General features: G+C 37.4%; 1 protein-coding gene across 1 annotated transcript in view; it reads right to left on the minus strand.

Moving 5' to 3' along the window:
• LOC103049107 (uncharacterized) overlaps positions 1 to 23385 on the minus strand; it is a 164786-nt gene that overhangs the window by 84744 nt on the left and 56657 nt on the right. Inside the window, 3 exon segments of the mRNA XM_088130906.1 lie at positions 13142 to 13230; positions 19467 to 19593; positions 20471 to 20725. Of these exon segments, the coding sequence (XP_087987032.1) occupies positions 13142 to 13230; positions 19467 to 19593; positions 20471 to 20725 (471 nt within the window).

Consider the following 23385-nt stretch of genomic DNA (forward strand, 5'->3'; position numbering starts at 1 on the left):
CAAGGCACCTGTTACTATTGGTACTATCTTTGCTTTCTTTTGCCACAGTAATTCTATTTCTATTTGCAGGTCTTTGTATTTTGTGATTTCTCCAGTTCTTTCTCTTCTATTCTGCTGTCTCCAGGTATTGCAATGTCTACTTTTTTGTCTTACTTATCAACAATTGTTAAGTCTGGGGTGTTGTGTGCCAGGTGCTTGTCTATTTGAATTCTAAAGTCCCAGAACACTTTAGCTTCTTCATTTTCTATTACTTTGTCTGTTTTGTGGCCCCACCAGTTCTTGCTTGCAGCCAAATGGTATTTCTTGCAGATATTCCCGTGCGCCCATGTTGCTACCTTGTCATACCATTGTTTGTAGCCAGTCTGTGTGATCTTCTTCCAGCAGCTAACTAGGTGGTCCACTTTTTCTTCAGCTTCTTTGCAGAGGTGGCATTTGCTGTCTGTTGCTGTCTTCTCAATTCTGGCTTTGTATGCATTTGCTTGTAAGGCTTGGTCTGATGCAGCTAGAATTAGCCCTTCTGTCTCTTTCTTCAGTTCTCCTGCTCTTAGCCATTGCCAGGTCTTGTTGTTATCTGCTTTGCCTGCTAGTTTTGTGTGTGTGTACTGGCCCTGTAATACTTTACCTTGCTGTGTCTCTTTTCTATTCTTCATTTGGTCTTTCTTGTATACCAGTTTGGTCTCTTCAGTATTCAGTAAGCCTTCATCTTCACTTCAGTGCATCTTCTTCACTGTCCTTCAGATATTCTTCTAATGCCCTTTTTTCTTCTTCAATTCTCTGATGTACTTGCAACATTTCACGCCCACCTATGCTCCTTGGTAAGTAAAGTCTGTCAATGTCACTGCATGGATGAAGGGCATGATTCATTGTCATTATTTTTCTGGTCTTCCTATAGTTCTGCTTGAGTCCAGTCCACTATTCCAGCTGTGTATCTAATGACTGGAATTGCCCAGGTGTTAATCGCCTTGATGGTATTTCCGCCACTAAGTTTGGACTTTAAGATCTTCTCCACTCTCATGATGTATTGACTACTAACCTTCTTCTTGACTTCAGTGTGCTTGATGTTATCAGCCTGAAGGATGCCCAGGTATTCATTATTTTTCCCCTGTTGATGTTAAGGGTGGCACATTTGCCCAGTCCAAATTCCATTGCAATATCTTGGCTTTATATTCAGACAGTATTGAGCAGCGATTCTATTTCAGATGATATTTTTCCATACAACTTCAGATCATCCATGTAAAGGAGGTGGGATAGCCTTGCAGATGCTTTTGATGTTTGATAGCCATGGCCTGATTTGTTCAGTATTGTTGACAGAGGAATCAGTGAAATGACAAACAGTAGTGGGGATAGCGAGTCTCCTTGAAAGAGTCCTCTGTTGATATTTACCTCTCCCAGTCTATCACCATTGATCAGCAACTGTGTCTTCCACTGTGCAACTGATCTTTGCGCAAAGCTTCTGATGTTTCTACTGACTCTTGTTATTACTAGGCATTTGATTATCCAATCATGTGGCAGGGAGTTGAATGCCTTCTTGTAGTCAATCCAAGCTACATTCAAGTTGGTCTTCCTTCTCTTGCAGTTTTTCAAAATCATCTTGTCAATTAGGAGCTGATCTTTTGTTCCTCTGCTGTTTGGGCAGTTTCCTGTCTGCTCAGATTGAAAGAGCTTGTTTTCAACTAGATGCTGTTGGACTGCATCAACTACCACACCAGTTAGCAATTTAAAAGTTGTTGGTAAGCAGGTAATTGGCCTGTAGTTGCCTGATGCTGCCCCTTTTGTTGGATCTTCCATTATCAGGTAGGTTTTGCCAGATGTTAACCAATCTTCAATTTCACCTCCTTGCGGTATGTTATTAAACTGCTTGGCAATGAGTGGGTGCAGACCAGTCAGATGTTTCAACCAAAAAACCATGCAGTTCACCTTCACTGGGTGCTGACCAATTCTTGATATTCCTTGCCCTTTTCTCCACCATTTCTGCTGTTGTTATAAGTTATTTCATTTCAGCTTATTTTTTATTCTTATCCACCTCCTTTATCTGAGCTGCATTCTTGTTGTATTTCTTTGGATTGTCCCATGACTGCACCCAGAACTGCATTGTCTCTTCTTTGTCAGGTGTTGACTGGTTCATTGTAGTCTCTCCATTGATGGATTGGTAGAAATATTTCTGATTCAACTGAAATTGCACATTCTGCCTATATTGTGCAATTTGAGCTTCTTATCTGCTGAGCTTCTTGGCTATGGCTGTTATTTGCTGCTTTATTATTTCCATTGCTTCTTTGATCTTCCTTGTTTCTAGGTGATATTTCTTGATCAGGTGTTCTTTGGTCTTCTTGTTCTTCAGCTTTTTTTTCTTTCATCTGTTCTAGCTTGCTTGCATCTAATCTTAGCATGCTGACCTTTTTTCCAACCTGATCTTCCATTTTGGTGGTGCATTGTTTGGCTTTTTTTCTTGTTTGTTGATTTTGCATCCAAGGTATTCAGTTATAACTGCAGCCGTGCTGTACATTAGTTGCTTTGTTTCTTGCAGTGAGACGGTGCTTATATTTGATATTACAGTATTGGCATCTTTTAATACTTGTGCTAGCTGTTTCTTTGTAACAAGCTTAAATGCAGGCAACCTTATACTGTTGTTTTTTGTGCTGTTCTAGATGCTCAGTTATTCTTTGCTTCAATTCCTCTTGTTTTTTTAGTTAGAGGGCTTTGTTGTTTGTGAGGAAAAGGCAGAGGAGAGTGCCTGGTTTGGGAATGAAAACAATTCAATATCTATGCTGCCTTCCTCTCCTGCTGACTCCCCCTGGTTTGCCTCTACAGTCTGAGCTACTTCTGGCAAGGCTTCAATTTCTTTGCCCTGGGTTGACCTTTGCAGTTCTTCTGATTCTACTTCTGTGAATATTTTATTTCATGTTATAAATTGATGTTGATCTGCTAGCCTCTGTCCTGTTATTTCTGCTTCTAGATGTTGTTCTTTCCAGAACTGGTCCATTCTTTTCTGATATCTTCTTCTCATTAGACTTGATTTGTAATAGCAAATCATTATTATTATGGTTGGTTGCATAGTCAGCCAGATATTTAGATTGGATTTGGCATTTTTATCCACCTATTGAGTCCTTCCCAAGGACCTGGGATTTTGTCGATGCCAATGGTGTTCAAGTGGTGCTCCAGATATTTTGGGATTGCACCTAAGGTGCCCCCAAAACATGCAATCCCAAAACATCTGGAGCACCACTGCTCCAGATATCATCATCATCATCATCATCATCATCATCATCATCATCATCATCATCATCATTATTATTCTGCAATTAGATTCACAGTCAAAGACTGGTGGAAACTTAATAATTCAAATCCTAACCAAGGATCTACAAATTATTAAGGTAGCGTCTGAGGATATATGCAGTTCCAAGCAGGGTATTTTTTGTAAAATTAGACTGTTCAAATGCAATAAATTCAAAATTTCCAAATATCAAGAGAGTCCTTTAGGTATTGCTCCAAGGGCTCCAATCACGATTGGTATAACAGAGAATTTCTTTTTCTATAAGTCCCGGTACTGTATAATTTTTTCCGATTGCTGCTGCTATTATCATCACCATTATTATTACTATTATTATTCTTGTTATTATTTTAAAAAATATAAGCATAAAATGGATGCATCTTTTTTCCTTGCCTTTTTCCCTAAGGTTTTCTAATATCCATTCCAGTAGTAGGTCCTGCTACTCAGGGCAGCCGCAGTGTAAGAAACTTTTGAGACTTCAAAATAGATTCACCTGCAAAGTGCAGATCCTGAATGCACACACTGTGTAAGATTCAGAATTATTATGCTGAAAGTGCAATACAGGAAGGCATTAAATGGAGTACATGTGAACATCATTCAGTGGGCTATGTTGGGTCACGCACAGGACTCAAACCAGATCAAGTCAGAGGGAGGACAGCGTGGCTCCAGGAACCATTTTCTTTCTCACCGTGATGGGCTGGGCATAAGCACTTTATGCCCTTTAATAACAATACATTAATAACTTAATTACATGCACCACAATGCTCTGATCAACATGAAATAAGATGTCACCGCTTTGCTCTTTATGCCAACAAAATGTCAGAAGAACAGAAATAGTGGTAATTAGGCTGAGATATGAAAGTCCCTTGGATGGCTCTGAAAATGACTCTTTCTCTAAATGGATCCTACTAACACTTTCTTGCAGCAAAAGCTGTTTTGCTTTTGTTTGTTTGTTTGTTTTAATAGATAATGATGGGCATGTCTCAGTCAAAATTAAGTAAAATCACATTCCATTGAAATCAACTGCACTTCCGTCCTGTACGTTTCTAAATCTCAAACCACTCAGATGAATGGAAAAAAGATTCACTGAACTTAAAGAACTCTCCTTCTGTGTCGACCTTCAGCAACTTGGCACTCTCAGTACACATTGGGATTACAACTCTTGGAATCCTTTGCCAGTCTGGATAATGGAGGTTTTGGTTGTAGCCTGGAGCATGCAGCCTTTTTGTGGCAGGAATATCCTTTTGACTATTTTGGAGAGAAGAGAAGGGCTGCAATGGGCAATGACGGGGAGTAGCTCTTGGAGTGGGCTCCCCTTATTTATTCAACCTATATGCAAGTTATATATTGAGGGAAGCTGGATTAGAAGAAGATGAATGTGGTTTTAAAACTGGAAGAAAAAACCATTAAGAACTGATGACTGCGCTGATGACACTACTCTGAAAGCTGGAAATGCAAATGTTCAGCACTTGATAGAATAGCAATGAAGGCCTTGCAAAACATATTCAGATGCCAGGATGTGTCTATATCTACAAAGATCAGAATCATGCAGGCAGTAATAATTCCTGTGACACACAATGGAAGCAACTTGGACTTCCTGCCTTGAAGAGGCAGGATAGAAAAGTACTGATCCTTTCAAACTTAGGTATTGGACATGATTTCTGAGAATATCATGGGTAGCCAAGAAAACAAACAAATGGATCATTGAGCAAATCAACCCAAAATTCTCACTTGAGGCACAAAGAACCAAACACAAATGATCATACTTTGGACACATTATGCAAAGACCTAGCTCTTTTGAGAAGTTTACAGGGCTGGGAAAGATGGAAAGAAAGAAAAGAAGATGACCAGCAGCAAGATAAATGGACTTAATTACATCCGCTGTTGGAAGGATCAGGTTGGGGATAGATTAATTACCATAGAGAAAATCTATCGACATGATCTCTAAAAGTTGATATTGACCTGATGGTACATAATCAATCAATCGATCAATCAGTCAATATTTTTATCACTTAGAGGCTCCATCTGAAAACAAAACATTTGCCACAAGCACTCTCTGAAAATCTTCCTATTCTTATTTTTAAAGGGATTTTTATTAAACTTGTGCATTACGTGCACTGATTACAGGACATTCTAAAATTAATAAAAAGTGAAGATTTGAAGAGATGAAAATAATGCTGGGCTAAGCAACATTGCTTGCCCATAGAAGGATTAATTGTAGCAGCTAGTATTTTGTTAACATGTATTACAAAATGCCATTACTCAAATGATGTAAATTGCCGTAATGATGTCCTTTGGTATTTAACTCCTCCCCTCAATGTACCCATTACAATGAAATTTCATAGAATTCTGTTTTCTTCATTTCAAAGGAGAAAAAGAACTTCAAACAGGCCAAATTTCTTTCTCCTGATTAAGAAAGGAAGTGTTCCTTTTCATTCTAACTCAGTAGTGGTTTTTCCAACTGAAGCTACACAAATACCACTGACTTCTTTTCCAACTATATAAATACATGTATGTATTTTTGGTGACATGCCCTTGCCTATGGAGCTCTACAGTACATAATACTCTGATGGAAAGGAAAGGATAAGAAGGATGGAAAGCATCCGTATGAAAAGCTGAAATGAAAATAAATGTAATAGCATTGTTTAATCATTTTCTTGTGAGTTGGGTGACTTTAATTTGTGGAGGGATTTTTTTTTTTTTTTTTGAGCTTGTATTCTTTCCTTTATTTTCTGTATCACTGAGCTCATTACTTTTAACTCTAGATAGATTTCCTAGTAGAACACAATGTAATTCTTCAACAGCCATAAACAGTGAGGAGCTGCTTAAATTAAAGATCAATAAAAATACAGAAGGAGAAAAGAAAATGTGTCATAAATAAAATAAAGGGATGCTGGCAAAAATGCTGTGCAATTAAACATGATGAAAATCTAAAATGAAATTAAATTTAGTTGTAATACATTTGCCATTCTTTTCTTCAAGACAATTACCACAGAATTAGAAGGGATTTTTCCCTGTAATTTAAATGTTAAGCGGCCAGATGTGTGTCTTATGCTTGAAGAGTTGAAGCTTTGCATTATTTAGCATATTAAGATTCACAGAATTTAAAAAAGGCTCCCTTTATTGCCTCAAGGTTCTAATTAAGTAAACCTTAGCTTGGTACATTTAAAACTTGCAATAGAAGAGATTCTGTTTCTTTCTTGGATTTTTCTTTTTGTTCTTTCTACAGGCACATCAATGTAAGAAATATGAAAAATACTTAAGATGCTATCATTTTTCTTTGGCTTGAGGAATTAAACCAATCTATTATTTTAAGAAGATCTTAATAGGGCCAGCAATCAGAAAGACATCTAACAGTTCCAGACTACATTTTTTAAAAAACATAATAATCAGAGGGGTTTTTCATACTTAGTAGAGAGGAAACTTGAGTTATAAAACCCTATGTAAAATTTCCCTTAAAGAAAAGAATGTGAAATGCATAGTTTGTCTTTGCTAAACTCTTTTTATAGCATTTTATAATTGACCGCAAAATGCTATATAGTGCTAATTAGATGCCCTATCAACTATGAGATGATGGAAAGAGTTGGAACAGCTGCACTAGAAATTGTAATTAAAATGAAAATCTCATTGACAAGTCTACAGACAATTATACACTGTACTCAAACATAAATATTTCTATTGACCATTTTGCTATAATTGTTTTAGAAGTGATCCCCCAAAAGATTATTCATATCCATTCTGTAGTTCTCAAACTTCTCATGCTGAAGATTTGCCTCCTGTGTCACAAAGCCAACATCCCTGTGTACCCATTAAGTTAACAAATAACACATGTAACCTTTTAAAGATGTTTCTGATGCTGCAATCCTACCCTACGGAAACATGAGATTTCATAGCTGATTCTGAAATCTATCACATCACCCTCTGAAGACTGTGTTTGAGTAATCATTTGGTTTTATCCAACCTTCCTAAGTTTGATGCTGCTCAGATGTGTAGGGCTATAATTCCCATATGTCTGAGTCCAATGAGAGTAGCACTTCATCACATTTCAGGGAAAGATGCTAAATTCTCTTGGATAGGAACCTAAGTTACAAATAGGGAACCTGAATTAATTTCTGAATTACTACTGAGGTCTCTATTTCCATATAGCCTTGAAAGTGCATCTTTCTAGAGACAGAACCATGAAGATTTAAGCCAGAGGTACACATTCTGGCTATCCAGATGCTTTGGACTACAATAACAACAATCCCTTGCCATTGGCCATAATGGAGATTGAAGTCTAAAACATCTGGAAGGTACTATGGCTTAAGCTCTTGTTCAGGAGTACCTGGAATTGTGGAAGGAGTGGTTGCTCTCAAATGATATGCGATACAATGTTGAATTATGTCCAGGTAAGCGTGCACCTAAAGAGCCAGTTTGGAGCAGTGGTTTAAGATACCAGGATAGAAACTGAGAGATTGTGAGTTCTAACCTTTCATAGGCACAAAGCCAACTGGGTGACCTTAGGCCAGTCATTCTGTCTCAGCCCTAGGAAGACAATCACAAACCACTTGCCAAGAAAACTTCAGGGACTTCTCCAGGCAGTTGCCAGGAGATAAGACTGACCTGAAGGCACACACTCAAAAGTGTACAGCTGTAACAGAATGGGATAATGCATAATTGTTCATGTGAAAAAAAAAAAGCCATGGCTAAAGAAACTGCACAATGGCAGGTAACCATCTTCAGTGCTGCCTTACCTATTATTTATTTAAAATCATAGACCTCCTAATTTTTCTTCTAAGAGTTATAGAAGTTAATAGTAAAAATTATAAAACTAAAAATCAAAAATCCTCTCCCACTGACCCCCCAAATCTCATCAAACATTAAACATGGAGGAAAGGATCTGAAAATGAATAATAGCAGCCAAAATGTTTAAAACTAACCCAGAATAATTAAAACATTAGATACGGAATGATTGAAATATTACATATGGAATGGCTTTCTATAAAGTTGCTTGTCACAAATGCTTAGTCAGTTCATGGGAAATGATCCAACATGCAGCATACCAAACCTCTGCCTTGTGAATTTGTTTTCTTTCATTTAAGCCTTAGTAGGATGAGAAGCATTTCTTTCAGCAATGCAGATTCTTTTAAGTCAACCTAAGGCATTTACAATTCCCAGACTTTTCCCTCTTTCCTACTTTCCTGCATGCCTTCTGATAAGTAGCAGTAAAGCAGAGACTTGAGTTATATCTTTCTGGTTAAGCATTACTAGGTTAACTATTTGTCTACTTACAAAGTAAATCTTCCTGCCTCTAATGAAGTCTACCCCATTATGTGTGCAGCTATTTATACAAACCTTCCCACTTAAGGGTTAAGTAAAGCTATTGATTACACAGGCTAACAATCTCTCTCAGGATTGGCAGAATGGAGCTTTCTATTTTCAGCAACAACACCGCCACCGCTGGGGGCCATCCCCTTTGGGTAGACATGACTTTCATCACCCTTTTTTTCTTCTTCTGTCATCTTTGGAACTTACCCAGCTAAGTCTCAGGAGTCTTGACTCATAGCAATTTTGCAATGGTCCACCCCAGACACCCTTGTGGATTGATATGGATTTCAGAAGATGCTAGGGGAGTTTCCCATCAATCCCCTCAGCGGTTCAGTTGAATTCTTGGTTGTTTGCTGGCAATGAGAGGTAACATGGAACTTTGAGGAGATTGCTCCCAAGCAGCCTCATTCTGTATGCCCATCCCAAGTGTCCCTTTGGTGAGGGACTCCAGAATATGAAGGAACAGAAGAAATGTCTAAAATGCCATTAGAGAAAGATGAGAATTAAGCCTAACCAAGCATGGGTACCAGCTCAGATTAGAGCTTACGCCATAGCAAAAAGTGATGTAAAATACCCACTGGCACTCTTTTATTGTGCTGTTCAGCTATAGGCCAATTTGGTTGATGATGTCATCATCATCTACACCCACTTGCTTCCCTGTAGGCATCTATGATCTTCTCTATTCTGTAAGCTACCTAACTCTGAGCTGGGAAAATAAATTCTTCCTTTCATAATTTCTTTCCTATTTGCTCTAGGCTGTATTTTATCATATTTGTCACAAGTCTTCTGTTACTCTGTCCTCCTGCCACTTCAGTGCTATCAGATTTTCAGCGCATTATAGAGCTAACGTATCTCTGTGCTTAGGGAGAAGATGTCCAGCACCACTGCATCCACCACCTAGGCCATGGCCCCATTCAAGACATTGATATAGTTACAACGGAATTGTCAGTTAGTGAAATATACTTGCCAGTTAATGAGATCTCCAAGAACCTTTAGAAAACCATTTGGATCAAACAGTCTTCTGGGTGAACCCTTATAATAGGTTTTCTACTCCTCCTGCATAGATCAAGGATGCTTTTAAATATAAATTCGCCCACTGTATTACTCTGGTGGAAGGACATAATTGATAGTTCATAAACCCATGAGAATGCAAATCAGCTATCAATAGAAATCTATATAAAACTATTAAAGTTGTTTGCTGTTTTGTCCAGCCCACTGACATCCAGCTTGTCTGATTGAAGCTGTCCTGAGATGTGGGTAGCAAGCATGTTCTTTATCATTGAGTTTAGACTCTTTGGGTCCTCCAAGCCATTCCATGTTATCAATAAACCACCTTGTTTCCTCTGACTGGCAGGAGCTCTTTAATAGCTTAAGGAAACAGTGTTTCTCTGATGCTCTTAACTGGAGATGCCAGGGACTGAATTAGAGATCTTACAAATGCAATACAGGTAGCCCCCAGGTTAAGAGCACCCAGTTTAAGGACAACCCACAGTTAAGAATGGAGCCTATTGTAGCAAAATTTGAGATAATACACAATAGTTTGAGTTAATTACACAATACTACTTATATAGTATTATACAATAATACTGTTCCAACTTACATACAAATTTTGGGGGGCACTTTTTTGTCGACCGTGCTCCACACATGACAGCAATTCCACCCTTCTGGAATTCTTCATATATTCATATTGAAAGCTCTTCTAAGAATAGCAAAGAGGACTAAAAGAGGTAGCCTCTGGTTCCATGTAGAATATGCACATGCAGAAAGAGTATGATGGAGTTTGACCCATCTCCAAAAATCATAGGATTGGATTAGCCTTTCCTATTCCAGCATCCATATATTTGAACACAAACATCTACGAACCCCTTCACACCAACACAGAAGAGACCAGACCAGTGTTTTTCAAATTTGGCAACGTTTGCTGGGGAATTCTGGGAGTTGAAGTCCACACACCTTAAAGTTGCCAAGTTTGAAAAACACTGGACTAGATCTGCTCTGTAATGTCAGTGCAAGCCTTCTTTTTCTTTGCACGCATTCAAATTCAAATAAGCAAGCATAAATTCAAATAAACAAGCATTCAAATGCAAATAAACAAGCATAGATAAGCATTGAATTTGCACAATCAAATTCAAATAAACAAGCATAGCTCTCTACTTCTTGCCTAACTTTCCCTATGTCTCTGCTCCCAAGAAAAAGTTGGAAGTGCAACAAAGAGAGAGACCTGATGGAAAAAGGCAGGGTAATATGTAGAATAAGGCATAAGCGTAATATGTAAGTCTTATTAGTGAAGATATCCTGGGAGCAGGACTAAGCAACTGAAATGAAATGAAGACTGACAAGCCTGTGATTTTTTTGCAAATTAGACTCTACGTACCCTAACGTGTTGCCATACTGCAGTAGGTTTGCAGAATATTTATGACACAAAAATCATATTATCTGCTCAAATCCATGTGCAAGGTTTCTAGGTATGAAGAAAGAAGGGCACATACTCTTTTATTTTAACAAATGTCAGTGATCCTTTTGAAACACGGCCTCTGAGGAATTATTGATGGGAGAAGCTTCTGGGGTTTTATCAGGTAATTACGTTTACATCATATATATAGCAGATACAAAGAAGCATGCTCCATGCCAGAAGCCATACCTCCGTTGAAATTGTATAAAATGGGAAGTGATATAAGGAAAGCCTGCTGTATTCTCGCAGCGTTTGCTTCATAAGTCAGCTATAAATGTCAACTCTCTTAAGATCTTTCCAGATGATACCAACTGCATCATTTTCCTTTAGCCCTCTATATACATCACCACAAGTTGGCACCCACAATCCCAAGCTTGCAAGCCAGCAAGCTGCATGAACCTTACCAGCCATGAAGATTGGTTTATCATAGCCTATAAATGCCACCTATTTCATATCACCTGCTAGATGGTAAAGATGGGTTGCACTGTACTGCTGTTTGTGTTTCTCATTTTCTCATCGATAATTTTGGTTTGGCATGGTTTTGCTGAATACAGAAATTCACCAAAGGTAGGCTATTTTTTCTTTCTTTTTCTTTTTTTACATCTTTCCTAGATCCATTCTTGAGCAGTATTTCTTTTTACAAGTAGCCTTCATTTAGTGACCACAATTGGGACCAGCAACTTGGTCGTTAAGCAAAGCGGTCACTAAGTGAAGCTGTACTTATAATCTTACTTCAACTTTCCTTTGCTTTACAAACCTGTGAAGGTCATAAATGTGAGAATTGGTTGCAAGGTTACTTTTTCATCACTGTTGTAACTGTGAACAGTCACTAAATGAGGCAGTCACTAAACAAGGACTACCTGTGTTACTAGGATTTTTTAAAAGTGACTTAAAAAAAACTCAGGTGAATGAATTGATAAAGTCTCCCAGGAACTAGGTTGCTGTATTTGTTCAGTGACATTACTGGTTACTAGAAATAGTAAAACATGCAGTGTAGAACAATCTGGGAAAAAACTATCTTGGATCCATTGTTTCATCTTTATATTGCCTCTTGGTGAAGCTATACATGTCTGAAGCCTTATACCAGCATATGATTCCAGCTTAGACAATTAGGGTAGTTAATATAATTAGTATATACTTTTTTGTGTGTTTCTCCTAATACATGCATACTTTTTTATGTACATACTTTTCCTAATTTAATTCTTTTTTGAATATCTCTCTCGCTTTGTGTGTGTGTGTGTGTGTGTGTGTGTGTCTGTAGAGAGGGAATATAGCTGCTTTCACTCATATCTTACAAGCTTCCCTAAAGCACAGTGACAACATGTTTTCTTTATATTATTAATAATAGTAATTTATTAAACAATTAAACAAATTAAAATAAAATCAATAAAACATAACAAATAAGATATTAGTAAGGTTTTGGTTAGGTTGCGGGGAGAGTATTAACTTCCAAAGACCAATGCATTTCTTTATTTATTTTATCCACTAATGGCTCTTTCCTTTGAAACTATGAAATGAAAACTCAGAATTTGAGCATGAGACCTCCTTTAGGAGATGTAGATGATGATGATGTTATTTTTATCCCTCCTCTATCTATCTATCTATCTATCTATCTATCTATCTATCTATCTATCTATCTATCTCAAGGTAGTGAACATACCTAATACTCCTGCCCCCTATTTGTTCCTAACAATATTGAAATATAAAATAAGAAAGAACAGGAACCATCATCCTACATATAAACAGCAAGAAAAAAAGGAGGGGATATAAAAATGTCATAGAAACACCAACCCTAACCTTACATGGTCAGTATATTCCAATAACTCCTTGTAATTGCAAACTTATTAGGCCAAAAGAAAATAAAACAGCCAAATTTTCCTCGTATGATTTCAACTTCTCTCTCGCCAAATCAGCCTAGCAAATGTGTGAGGTTGTTGCTGCTGCTGCTGCTGCTGTTTTCATAATCTAAAGAAATATGCAGAATAAATCTAGTTCCAAAATGTTCGCAAATTACCCACTGTACCAAAAGTTCTAACCTGCTGGAAGCTGTCCATGAGGTGATTCATTATTTTCTTCTGAGTTTTTTCTAATATGCACCGTTCCCCACCTTTCACCATGTTAAACCGTCTTCTCACTTCCTTTTCAACAGTGGGAATACTTCCCTTATGAGTGTCAGAATCTCTCCGAGGGGTCAGAGGTTGCTCTGTGGAGGAAATGACAACCTATGAAATGTGAAAGAACAATTCCTTGCACATGTTTCCTTCCTCCAGGAACAGCAAAGTACTGTCAGCCAGCATCACTTTGGGGTGGGCCAGGTCCCTGCAAAACAGTTCTGTCAAAATACATTTTTCATTAACAACTTGCCCAGCTTTTTTTTTTTTTAACTATTTATCCAACAGATCTCAACATTACTTATTGAAACCAAATGGGAAGCACTTCTCCAACTAGGTGTCCTCCAGAGACCTTTGTCGTCAGTGACTGAGAGCTGCAGTTACAACACATCAGGAAAGACCCAGGTTAGAGAATGGGAATGTACAACTAAAGTGAGGCTGCTTATTTGGCTTTTACATCTCCAACAGAAGATCATTAAGTATGTATTTTCCTTGCAATGTGCCTAAAGTTGCATTAGGCACTTACATACTATGATCTTGGGTTTGAGTTGCATGGGAGAACAACAAATAAACCACCATTGCATGTTTAATATTTTTGTTTGATATCTTTCTGTTTAATGTTAACATTTCATCTGCTGTTGAAGGACTGGGCATAAATAAGTTAAACAATATTTCACAATTATGTAAAGATTCAGTAAAGTGTATTTGAACTCAGAAAAATGTGTATGGATACATAGAGAAACTTACTGATCATAGAATAGTGATTCTAGTAATGATTATAAAATCATTATAGAAGATTTGTCTGTTCTTCCGAACGCCAGACATCAGATACAGTGATGTCAAAACAGCTCCTGAGATTCCAGGCACAGAAAGCATTCCAAGCCAACTGCTTTACATTGAGTAAGATGAAGGTCTTGAGACAAATTACAGTAACTCTCCCTGCAACCATTCATGATCCAAGAGAAAGTTCATTTATTGAGAATAAGTGTACAGATCCAAAGCAATGCTAAGACTGAGCCCACGTGCGCCAAAAGTTGCTTTTCCTCTCTTTCCTTCTCCTCCCCTCACCCCCTGCCACCTTAGTCTTCTCACATCCTCCCGTTGGTACGACCTTGAGCATTCCAGGCTTGTGATAAGAGCCCATCTACCTGTAATGGTCAACCATCCATCTTCCCATACCTTGTGTTCCCCTTCCCCCCATGTCTTTTAATGGCAGAACTGCAGCAAGTGAAAAAGCAAGCTAGCAATCAGTGTGATTAATAATTTGCCAGGATTTGCGAGGATTCTGACAGGTGAAGGTACTTGGGATAGTAAAAGAAATTGGTTTGTAATATTGCCATTCCTTCTATCACAGGGCTGGGAAGTCTTTAGTTCAGTCAGGAGCCAGATTCTCTAGGGAACTATATTGCATGTCAGTGGTGGAAGGAATTCAGTAGGCAGTAGGCTGACCCAGAGCCAGAAATTGCTGAGGTCTTCTATGCACTTTCTTTTAACACTCCTTTTTTATTGTTCTGGTATTCCTGTCCTCCCCACCCCCACCCCCACCTTTCCCTATGACGCCCTGTTTTTTCTCAAGAGTTTGGATAGGAAGGGAGCAATCATTCTTATTAGCAATCTGGATTGTTTGCAAAACTCTACATTACATGATGGCTACAATGTTTTTAGGGCTACAGGTTGCCTACCTCATTCTATAAGGATCCATATCTGAGTGCAGCTCAAATGAGCAATGCACAGGACCAGAGTATTAGCCCGCAGAGCTCAGAAAGAAGGATCTTGATCTGCCTCAAAGGTGTCCTCCTAAAGTAGTTCTGGCACCATACAGTGGAAATCAAATCCACCCATCATCTCTAACACAGTAACCCTGCCTCTATTCCTATGTGCAGAATGCGTCAAAATACGTTGTCCTACTTTCTTCATTTTCCTTCCACTGAAGGGTCCTTACAACAGAGAAGTCTTCTGTATAAAAATGTCTCTCCAACGTAATGAGATGCATTTCATTAATGTTATATTGAGCTGTTCATGTCTCTGCTAATTTATTAAACAAAACTAGTGTGTGGATTTACTACAGTCTGACAAATAACATTAAACTAGCCCTTCGAGTTTCTCTTGATTCTCTCTTTTTTTTAACTGTTATTGCTGTCTGCTTACAATTTAATTGGATATAAATGCTTTCAGATTTCAACAGGAAGGAACAACAGAGTGATGCATCTGACAGTTATGTGACTTATGTCATGATAAATAGATCACACTACTAAACAGAATCTAAATTTGAGATCAAAAGGTGCCAGGACTTGAGAACACATGTAAAATGTTCAAATATCACTTCTCCCTCACTGAAACATATCATATTACTTTTCTGAGGTAGATTGCCCTAGCCAGAGATCATGGGAACTTTTGAGTGTGAATGAGCTGTTGACGTCTTTCACAACCAAAACATCTGCTGCTAGGGCCAGGTCTAGGGCCTTTGATGCATTTGGCAGAAAGACTCTTCAGAGTTCATAGCATCTTGATAAGAACTACATTTCATAAGAACTACTACCTGTATAATTTGTTGTGTTTGTCTTTAAATAGGATAATTGGTACTACACAGAAAAATAAACTTTTTTTTTTTTTGGTCAATTTTCATTCAGTGTTATGAAAGAGACCTTGCTTTAGGAATTTATTTCAAAGGAGAAAAAAAATGAAGTATGGGTGATGTGTAGCATTCCTATTATTTAGTTATTAGCTGGCCAAGGAGTGGATAAATGCCCTGTCTTTCACTGCGCAAACATGTTATAACCAATTAGCAGCATCTCTGGAATTCCATACTTTAGAGAATTAACCTAGTAGTCTGGGGGTAGAGAATGTAGATCAGTAGTAGGCCACATGCTTCTGCATACAGAAAGTCTTAGTTTAAACCTAGTTCAAAGAAGCGCATAGCAGGTGATGGGAACTGGAAAACAGGCTGGTGAAAAGTAGACACTTAGAAAAATCTGAACTGGTATAGCAGCCTAATTTGGCAAGATTCTAATTCATTAATTAGGTGCCATCAAGTGGGAGCTGAACTCTAGCACTTGTATGGATACAGGTAGTCCCTAGTTTAAGAATGAGTTCCATTCCCAAAGTCTGTCCTTAAGTTGATTTTGTATGTAAGCCGGAACAATATTATTGTATAAAACTGTATAAATAGTATCATGTAATGAACTCAAACTATTGTGTATTAAACTCAAATCATGGTGTATTTAACTTGAGTTTCATTCTCAACTATGGGTCATCTGTACCCTAGGCATTCTTAACATGGGGGCTACCTGTATACATCTGCAATTTCAAGTTGTCCTTAGTAATAACACATAGCTCGTCCATGGACATTCCAGTGAACTCTTTCATCCTGTCCATCTACCTTTTTCCTTTATTTTCCTTTCCTCATCTTTGCCAAGCACAGTCATTTTTTTCTAATACATTATCATCTAGTAGCATCTCACGTCCAAAGTATGTGAGTTTCTGGTTGATGATTGTTGCTTAGAATAGCAATCAGTCCTTATTCTGTCAGTACTAATTCCTTCTTTCAGTAGATAGTACCCATAGTACCTTATACTCCATAACTTATCTTCTTTCTTTTGTTCTTTCTCAAAGTCTAGGTTTCAGTCATACTTTTTCACTGGAAAAGCTACTGCTTTAACTATTCTGAATGTTGTTGTCATTGCTTTTTTCTGTAGGATTAATCTTCTCTTTACTTTGCTAACACACTGTCCATTTGACTCTTCAGCCCAGGAAAACAAAGCTATCTACCACTTTTACTGTCAACTGTAAGTTAACTAAGGCTGTTGGTGGATATTATCTTGTCTTCTTAATATTTAATATTAACCCACATTTTTCACTTTCCTTTTATACATTCTTAATAACCTAAGTCTCCTTTCATTTCAGCTAACACAGTAGTATTGTCTGCATATCTCACACTATTAGTGTTTCTACCTCCCATTGTCATATCTTGCAATCATGCCATTCTTCAAATATTTTCTGTGGACCAGTTAAACAAATAAGGGGCAATATGCATCCTGACATGGCACAATGAGTGATGTCATTCAGCATTATCTGGAACACCACTGATTCCTCACCCTGGAATTAATAACTACACTGAACATTAATGACCTCAGGAAATGGGAGATAGAGATTGTCTTCCAGTCAGAAACCCGAGATCCTCAGCTCAAATTTGGCAGGACTTCTAATGGCTTTACCCCATGCCACCATTCTTTGCTGCCCAGAAACTCATGTTCCTGTCCTTCAGTTCCAGAAGGTAAAGGTAAAGATTACTTCAAGATAAGCTTGATTCCTGGTGTCTACATAGGCACATCCATGTAGTTTTCTTGGCAACAATGCAAACACAGTTCACTACTGACTGCTTTCGCAATTTTTTTTTTAAAACTTCCAAGTCTAACCTATACCCATAGAATTTTCTGGTGGCCTCATCCAAGTACTAACTAGGAACCTGCTTAGGTTTTCCAAGATCAACAAAGTGCTACCAGCTGTTATGGCCCTTCAATTCCTATTGTTCTGCAAAACTCAGTAATATAAAAGGTAGAAGAAACCTTACAAATCATCCATGTCAATGCCCCAAGTGCAGGACTGGGCAAGGTACATATATTTAGAGAGTGTTTCTCAGCCTTGGCAATTTTAAGATGCACGGACTTCAACTCCCGGAATCCCCCAGCCACCATGCTGGCTGGGGAATTCTGGGAGTTGGTCCACACATCTTAAAGTTGCCAAGGTTGAGAATCACCGATTTAGAATTCAGTCTGAGTTGTGTTTTCAAGCCAAACTGCAGTTTGGAAAATCCCATATACTGATTAGTCTCTCATTATTAGAGTGCCTCAATGAGTCTTCTTAAGGAGCAGACATCATTGTCATTTAGGTTCTTCTTTTTTCTGGCTTGCATTTCAACATTAGCGTCACTTTAGCACAATTTTATGTTGAGTCCCAACAGAATAAATAGAGTATTTATAGAACCTATCAATGGGCAACAGTTTGCTGCAGATCATAAATGCATTTGTTCTGTTGGAAAGAAAAAGCTGTAAGGTTTACCACGTGTTTTCTAGTTCCCTAAGGTTTGCTCCTTTAATTGTAAATAGCCAGAAAGTCATCAAGCTAGCGTTTAATAAACTTTTAATTTGAAATGGATTACCACATGTTGTGTTTGTTTGCCCATTATTAAATCTCTTAGCAACATATCACCAGCAGAAACAGCATACTGTAGGATTGAACTGATATATATTAGAAAACAAACCCACAGGGGATATTAACAGCTAATAATATCTTTAAAGAAAGCTCCAAGTAAATAAATACAAATGATACAGAAAAATTATTCTTAAGAATTTCTGTTTTCAGACTGGGGGATGTAGAATTTCAGTGATTCAGCTGCATATCCAGTAGGTTTTATTTTTTAAAGAAAACTAGGGGTACGGCATATTCATCTGACAGTGCAGCTCTCTCTTATGATTCTTTGCGTCTGCACCTACCTATTAATATGGTACAGTGGATATATGCAATATTTATGCATCTATTTTCAGGGAACTATCATATTCAAATCAAAGGCTTACAAAACCCATCTCTTGGATTAAGTCTATGAAGAATGAAGAGTAGGAAATATATTGTCCTATTTCCTCTTTGATGCCAAGCTGGTTCCTAATACATTGTTTGGCACATTCAGTGTATGGCAGTTTAGAATGGTGTATCAATTATTATGCAAATATTGTAAGGTTAGAGATCTCATAACGGCATCTCAGAATCCTTAAGATACTTTGAAGTTTCACCTCTGAGGTTGGAATGGCATCTCAGGATCCTTAAGACATTTTAGAGTTTGCAGAGACATCTGAGAGGATAAATCTAATATCAAAAACTCCTCCCTGCCCCTTGAAGTTTCAGAGGTCAGATTCCCCACCCCCCACCCCCACCCCCCACTGTTCAGGGATGTACTGACAGGACACTTTGGATCTGCTAGATCCAATCTACCACCTGGAAAACATTAAACATAAGAAATAACTTGTGCCACCTCTAGAGTTGATAAAAAGGATTTCTCTCACCAAATAAGAGAGTGATGGGTTTTGCTAGCTCATATCAGCAAGACTTTAGATTTCAAAAGGTTTACTGCTTCCATAGCTGGAGTATTCCAGATGTGTTAAGAGAACAACACTCATAATCATAGCATATACAGCAGGTAGAACAAGGCTGGGAAGGCTACTATACAATAAGATGCTGAATGACTTTTATTTAATGAATGTAAGCATCTATAAAAAAAGAACGTTTTTAACAGTATCGTGGTAGACATGAACTTTGCTGTCATCTTATAACCCACCTATGATTTCCTTCTTTGAAATCCCATTCTTCTCAGCAGTACTTGAATATTGAAGAAATTTTGAAGAAGGCTGAAGGCCCATTTCATATTCGTACTGTTCATTTGAATACCATGGAAGTTTAATTATCTGATAAGAGAAAACATTATTATATGAATAGGTCAGCCATATGCAAAATTATGCTGCTAATATTCTCAAACATTCAATCAAAAGGGTAAATCTAGGATTCTTTGGGAATGCCCACCACATGTGTCCACCAGTTATTAGTTATTTCTTAATTCCTATCATTCTTGTTCTAAATGCTCTCAGTGTGCAGTGCAATAATTTAAAACACAACTGTCTATCAATTTGTGAATTCAATTATTTCCCACAGCCATAATCCTCAATGGGTCCTCTAAGCTGACTTTGAAGTTCAAATATGAAAGTAAAGTTTAAGTCATACAGTTTTAAACACTATTTTTATAGCTAAATATAGCCAATCCATATTTTTAACAGTTTAGTTTCTGAACAGAATTCCAGTCTCTTGTATAAAGGCAGAGAGAAATCAAGTTTCAGGCATATCAATCTCTTTCTTTATTACCATAGTTCATATAAATGTTGCTTCATCCATAAAATATATTAAAATTATAACGTGACAAGTAGAGATAGAATTTGCAGTTAAACACAGATGTAGCACCATTATTATTATTATTGTGGTTGTGGTTGTTTTTGGAAGAAGATAAGTAAGGAGGAATAAAGAACTTACTAAAAGTTAAAAGGATAAAGTACAAGTAGTGGAATACAGGTGAATATATAACAAATCCAGAGTATCATAAAGACTACTATATTATAGTGTATCATTGGAGACTTATAATACCATATATCATATCCACTTTCTAAACAAAAAATGATTGTGCCTATTGAGCTTTAAGCTGAAAATGCTTGATTAACACAGTGTAAATCATTAGCAAAAACTGTGAACAGTATATTAAGTTAAGATGTAGCACTTTTAAGACATCACACCTACCTGAAAATAAAGATTGCATAGCCAGTGATCCAAATCAGAAGAAATCAACTTTTCAATTTTTTGGAATCTATCAATTCTTGAATCATAATGACCTCTGAGAAGAGGACACTTAAACTTCCCATCCACTATGTCCAAATTATTATTATATAAAGGAAAAGCTCCCCAGCCCACAATTCGGTCAGAGGTTCCTTGAAGAAGAAGGAGTTCAAAGAGAAGTATTTCTCCAGGCTTCCCATTCTTTCTGACTGGAATATCCTGTGAAGTAGAAGAAAAATCAGTAATATGGTTCTTAGGAACTACATCTGCGTCACTCAAGAAAAGTTTATCTAAAAAAATTATATAAATCAAAATATTAAACCTGAGATCATTTTGAATATTAAAAAAAAGGTAAATCCTTCTACAATGAATGTCCTTTCAAGAATTATAATTTACAGCATTCTAACTTTATCTGTAATTCTGCTATTACCTATTAACACTTAATTCTCTGTATAGTTCAAACATATTGAATGAATAAGTAATTACAAATCATAAATCAACTTTTAAGACATCACACCTACCTGAAAATAGTTCTCCTACACCTACCTTATTTGTTCTCCTTCTCAATCAAATAATTTCTATCCTGCTATATATACTTGCATATAAGCCCACCCATGGATAAGGCAACACTTAAAATTTTTGAATGTTTTAATTTTCACAATTGGTTTATCCATGGATTACTCATTTTTCATGGTATTTTGGTTAAGAATTCGAGGGTCAGCTTTTCCACAGATGGGCAAGTATATAAGGGATATAGGGTACTTTTAAGAAGTATTACTGTACATACTCGCAGATAAGCCCATCTGCAGATAAACCAAACCAAATTTTTTGGGAGCATATTGGCATCTAAAATTCTTGGCTTATTCACAAATATATTCAGTACTTCTTTCTTTCTCCCCTTCAGAATATTAATGCTACAGGTGGTTTGAGCAATATAGTACAAATCCTGAAAACACGGGAGTTAAAATATACAAAGGCCATCTCATGCAAATAGAAGCTGCTTGTTGTCTTTCATTTTAAGGAATGTTCTATGGCTATGCAAAAGTATATGCAGGATCCGATGCTTCCATCATTTGGGTGCATTTTGCAAATGGAAGCTCTACTCTCTTTATACACGTGTGCAATATCATAGCACATGTACAAAAAGGACAGAGCTTAAGTTGCATTGGTGCGATACTGATTTCAGCATAATTTATTAGAACAGTAATTTTATTAGCATTACTATTAAAATTAACAGCTTTTAATAGTAACAGAATCTTACAAGTGTGGATGTGCTAGCCTTCCTCTCACATTTATCTCCATGAGAATTGGGGGGGGGTGGTGGTGCTGTTTGAGGCATTTTTGCTAATTATTTTCTTGGCCTGGGCTCAAGTTTTGTTTATTTGATTGTTGCCTTGGGAGTAGGTCTTCTTTCTGTCCTTCAAGAACATCCTCTCTCTTCACTGCATCAGGTCATCATTAACCATAATATGGTTTATTTTTAAGGGAGCACAACCTATTATGTGAATGTAGGAAATGTGTTTTGTTAAGCCAGCCAACTTATATAAAAAGCAAGGAGTTAACATGAATGAAGGTTTGTATACCAAGAAACCCACCATAAAGCTTCATTAAAATTATTCACACTTTTAAATATAATCCCATAATATAAACTATTTTCAACATTTCTCCTTTCTAAATAGAACTGTGAGGCCCATTTGCTCACATCACCTAAAACAAATTTAGAGAAGATAGCGAATAGATAATAACAGTGAGATGAACAAAACGGTGGGGAGTTGGAGTTAGGAATTAGTCTGAGTCTTCAGGTTCAGAAGCTGAAGAGCTTGACCAGACTGAATGTCAGCTTGCACTGCAAGAATTAGCTGAAGAGAATGGACCTGAGGAGACACAGGTCCAGGTGGAGTCAGCTAACTGAAAGGCTGAGCTAGGCAAGTTTCTGAGCCCAGCAACATGTGGTAAATTGAGAAAAGCAATGGCAGTTAAGCTATCTACTTGAAAGAAAGAAGAGTGACTCAACAAATTACTGGTAGTAATGGTTATCCCTATATATAGGAACCTGAGATTTGACTGGGCCTTTGTGATAGTCATTGTTCTACCCTTTGCCTGCCTGGGTTGCTATCTGTATGTCTCTTTGGATTACCTGACTGAACTTTGGACCAGAGATTGACCACTCTTGGAACATTTCCGACCTGGTGTTTGGTCTCTCTGGAATATCTGAAAAGTAAGCTTTTGTGTTTTCGTTCTCTACGCAGAACATTTGCAAAGTGTTTATGTTACTACAGTTCTGGATTTATGCCTGCAATAAGTACCTTGACTTTGTATCAGAAGGTGGCTGCGTGTGTGTAATTGGCAGCAAAGAATAGAGAAGATACATTTTTCATGAGATTCTCCATCGGTAAACCCAGAGAAGCAGAGATCACTCACTCACAGGGTGCAAAACCTGTCGAGTTCCAAAGACTTCCATCTGGACCTTCCATTTTGCAAAATAACCCTTTCAACCATAAACACTGACTTTCAAAACAAGCTGCTTGATCTTCACTTAGTCCTCCTATTCACCAAGCAGTGGTGGTAATAATGAGGGAGAAAACTAATCTGGAAGGACAGCTGAGAAAGGGCCAAATGTTCTGCATGTGAGGAACATTTATTTTCAGCAAAAATAACAGCATATTTCATGTAGATTTCAAAAGGTTCATGAATGGAGCCAATGGAATCAAAATACCTATCTGAGATCGACCTTCTTGTTGTTCCTTGATGTACCCGTGCTGGGAAGTATAACCCTACCGAAGAAATTTTATTTGCATCTTTATCAGTTTGGAAATTGTAACAAAGCACTGATAAGGAAGAAAAACATTTCAAGGTTTCTTTTTCTTTCTTTCTTTTTG

Source organism: Python bivittatus, unplaced genomic scaffold, assembly GCF_059951505.1.
Source record: "Python bivittatus isolate LINGU-HERP-01145 unplaced genomic scaffold, Pbiv_v1 ctg000840_np1212, whole genome shotgun sequence".
In the NCBI taxonomy this organism is placed as follows: Eukaryota; Metazoa; Chordata; class Lepidosauria; order Squamata; family Pythonidae; genus Python; species Python bivittatus.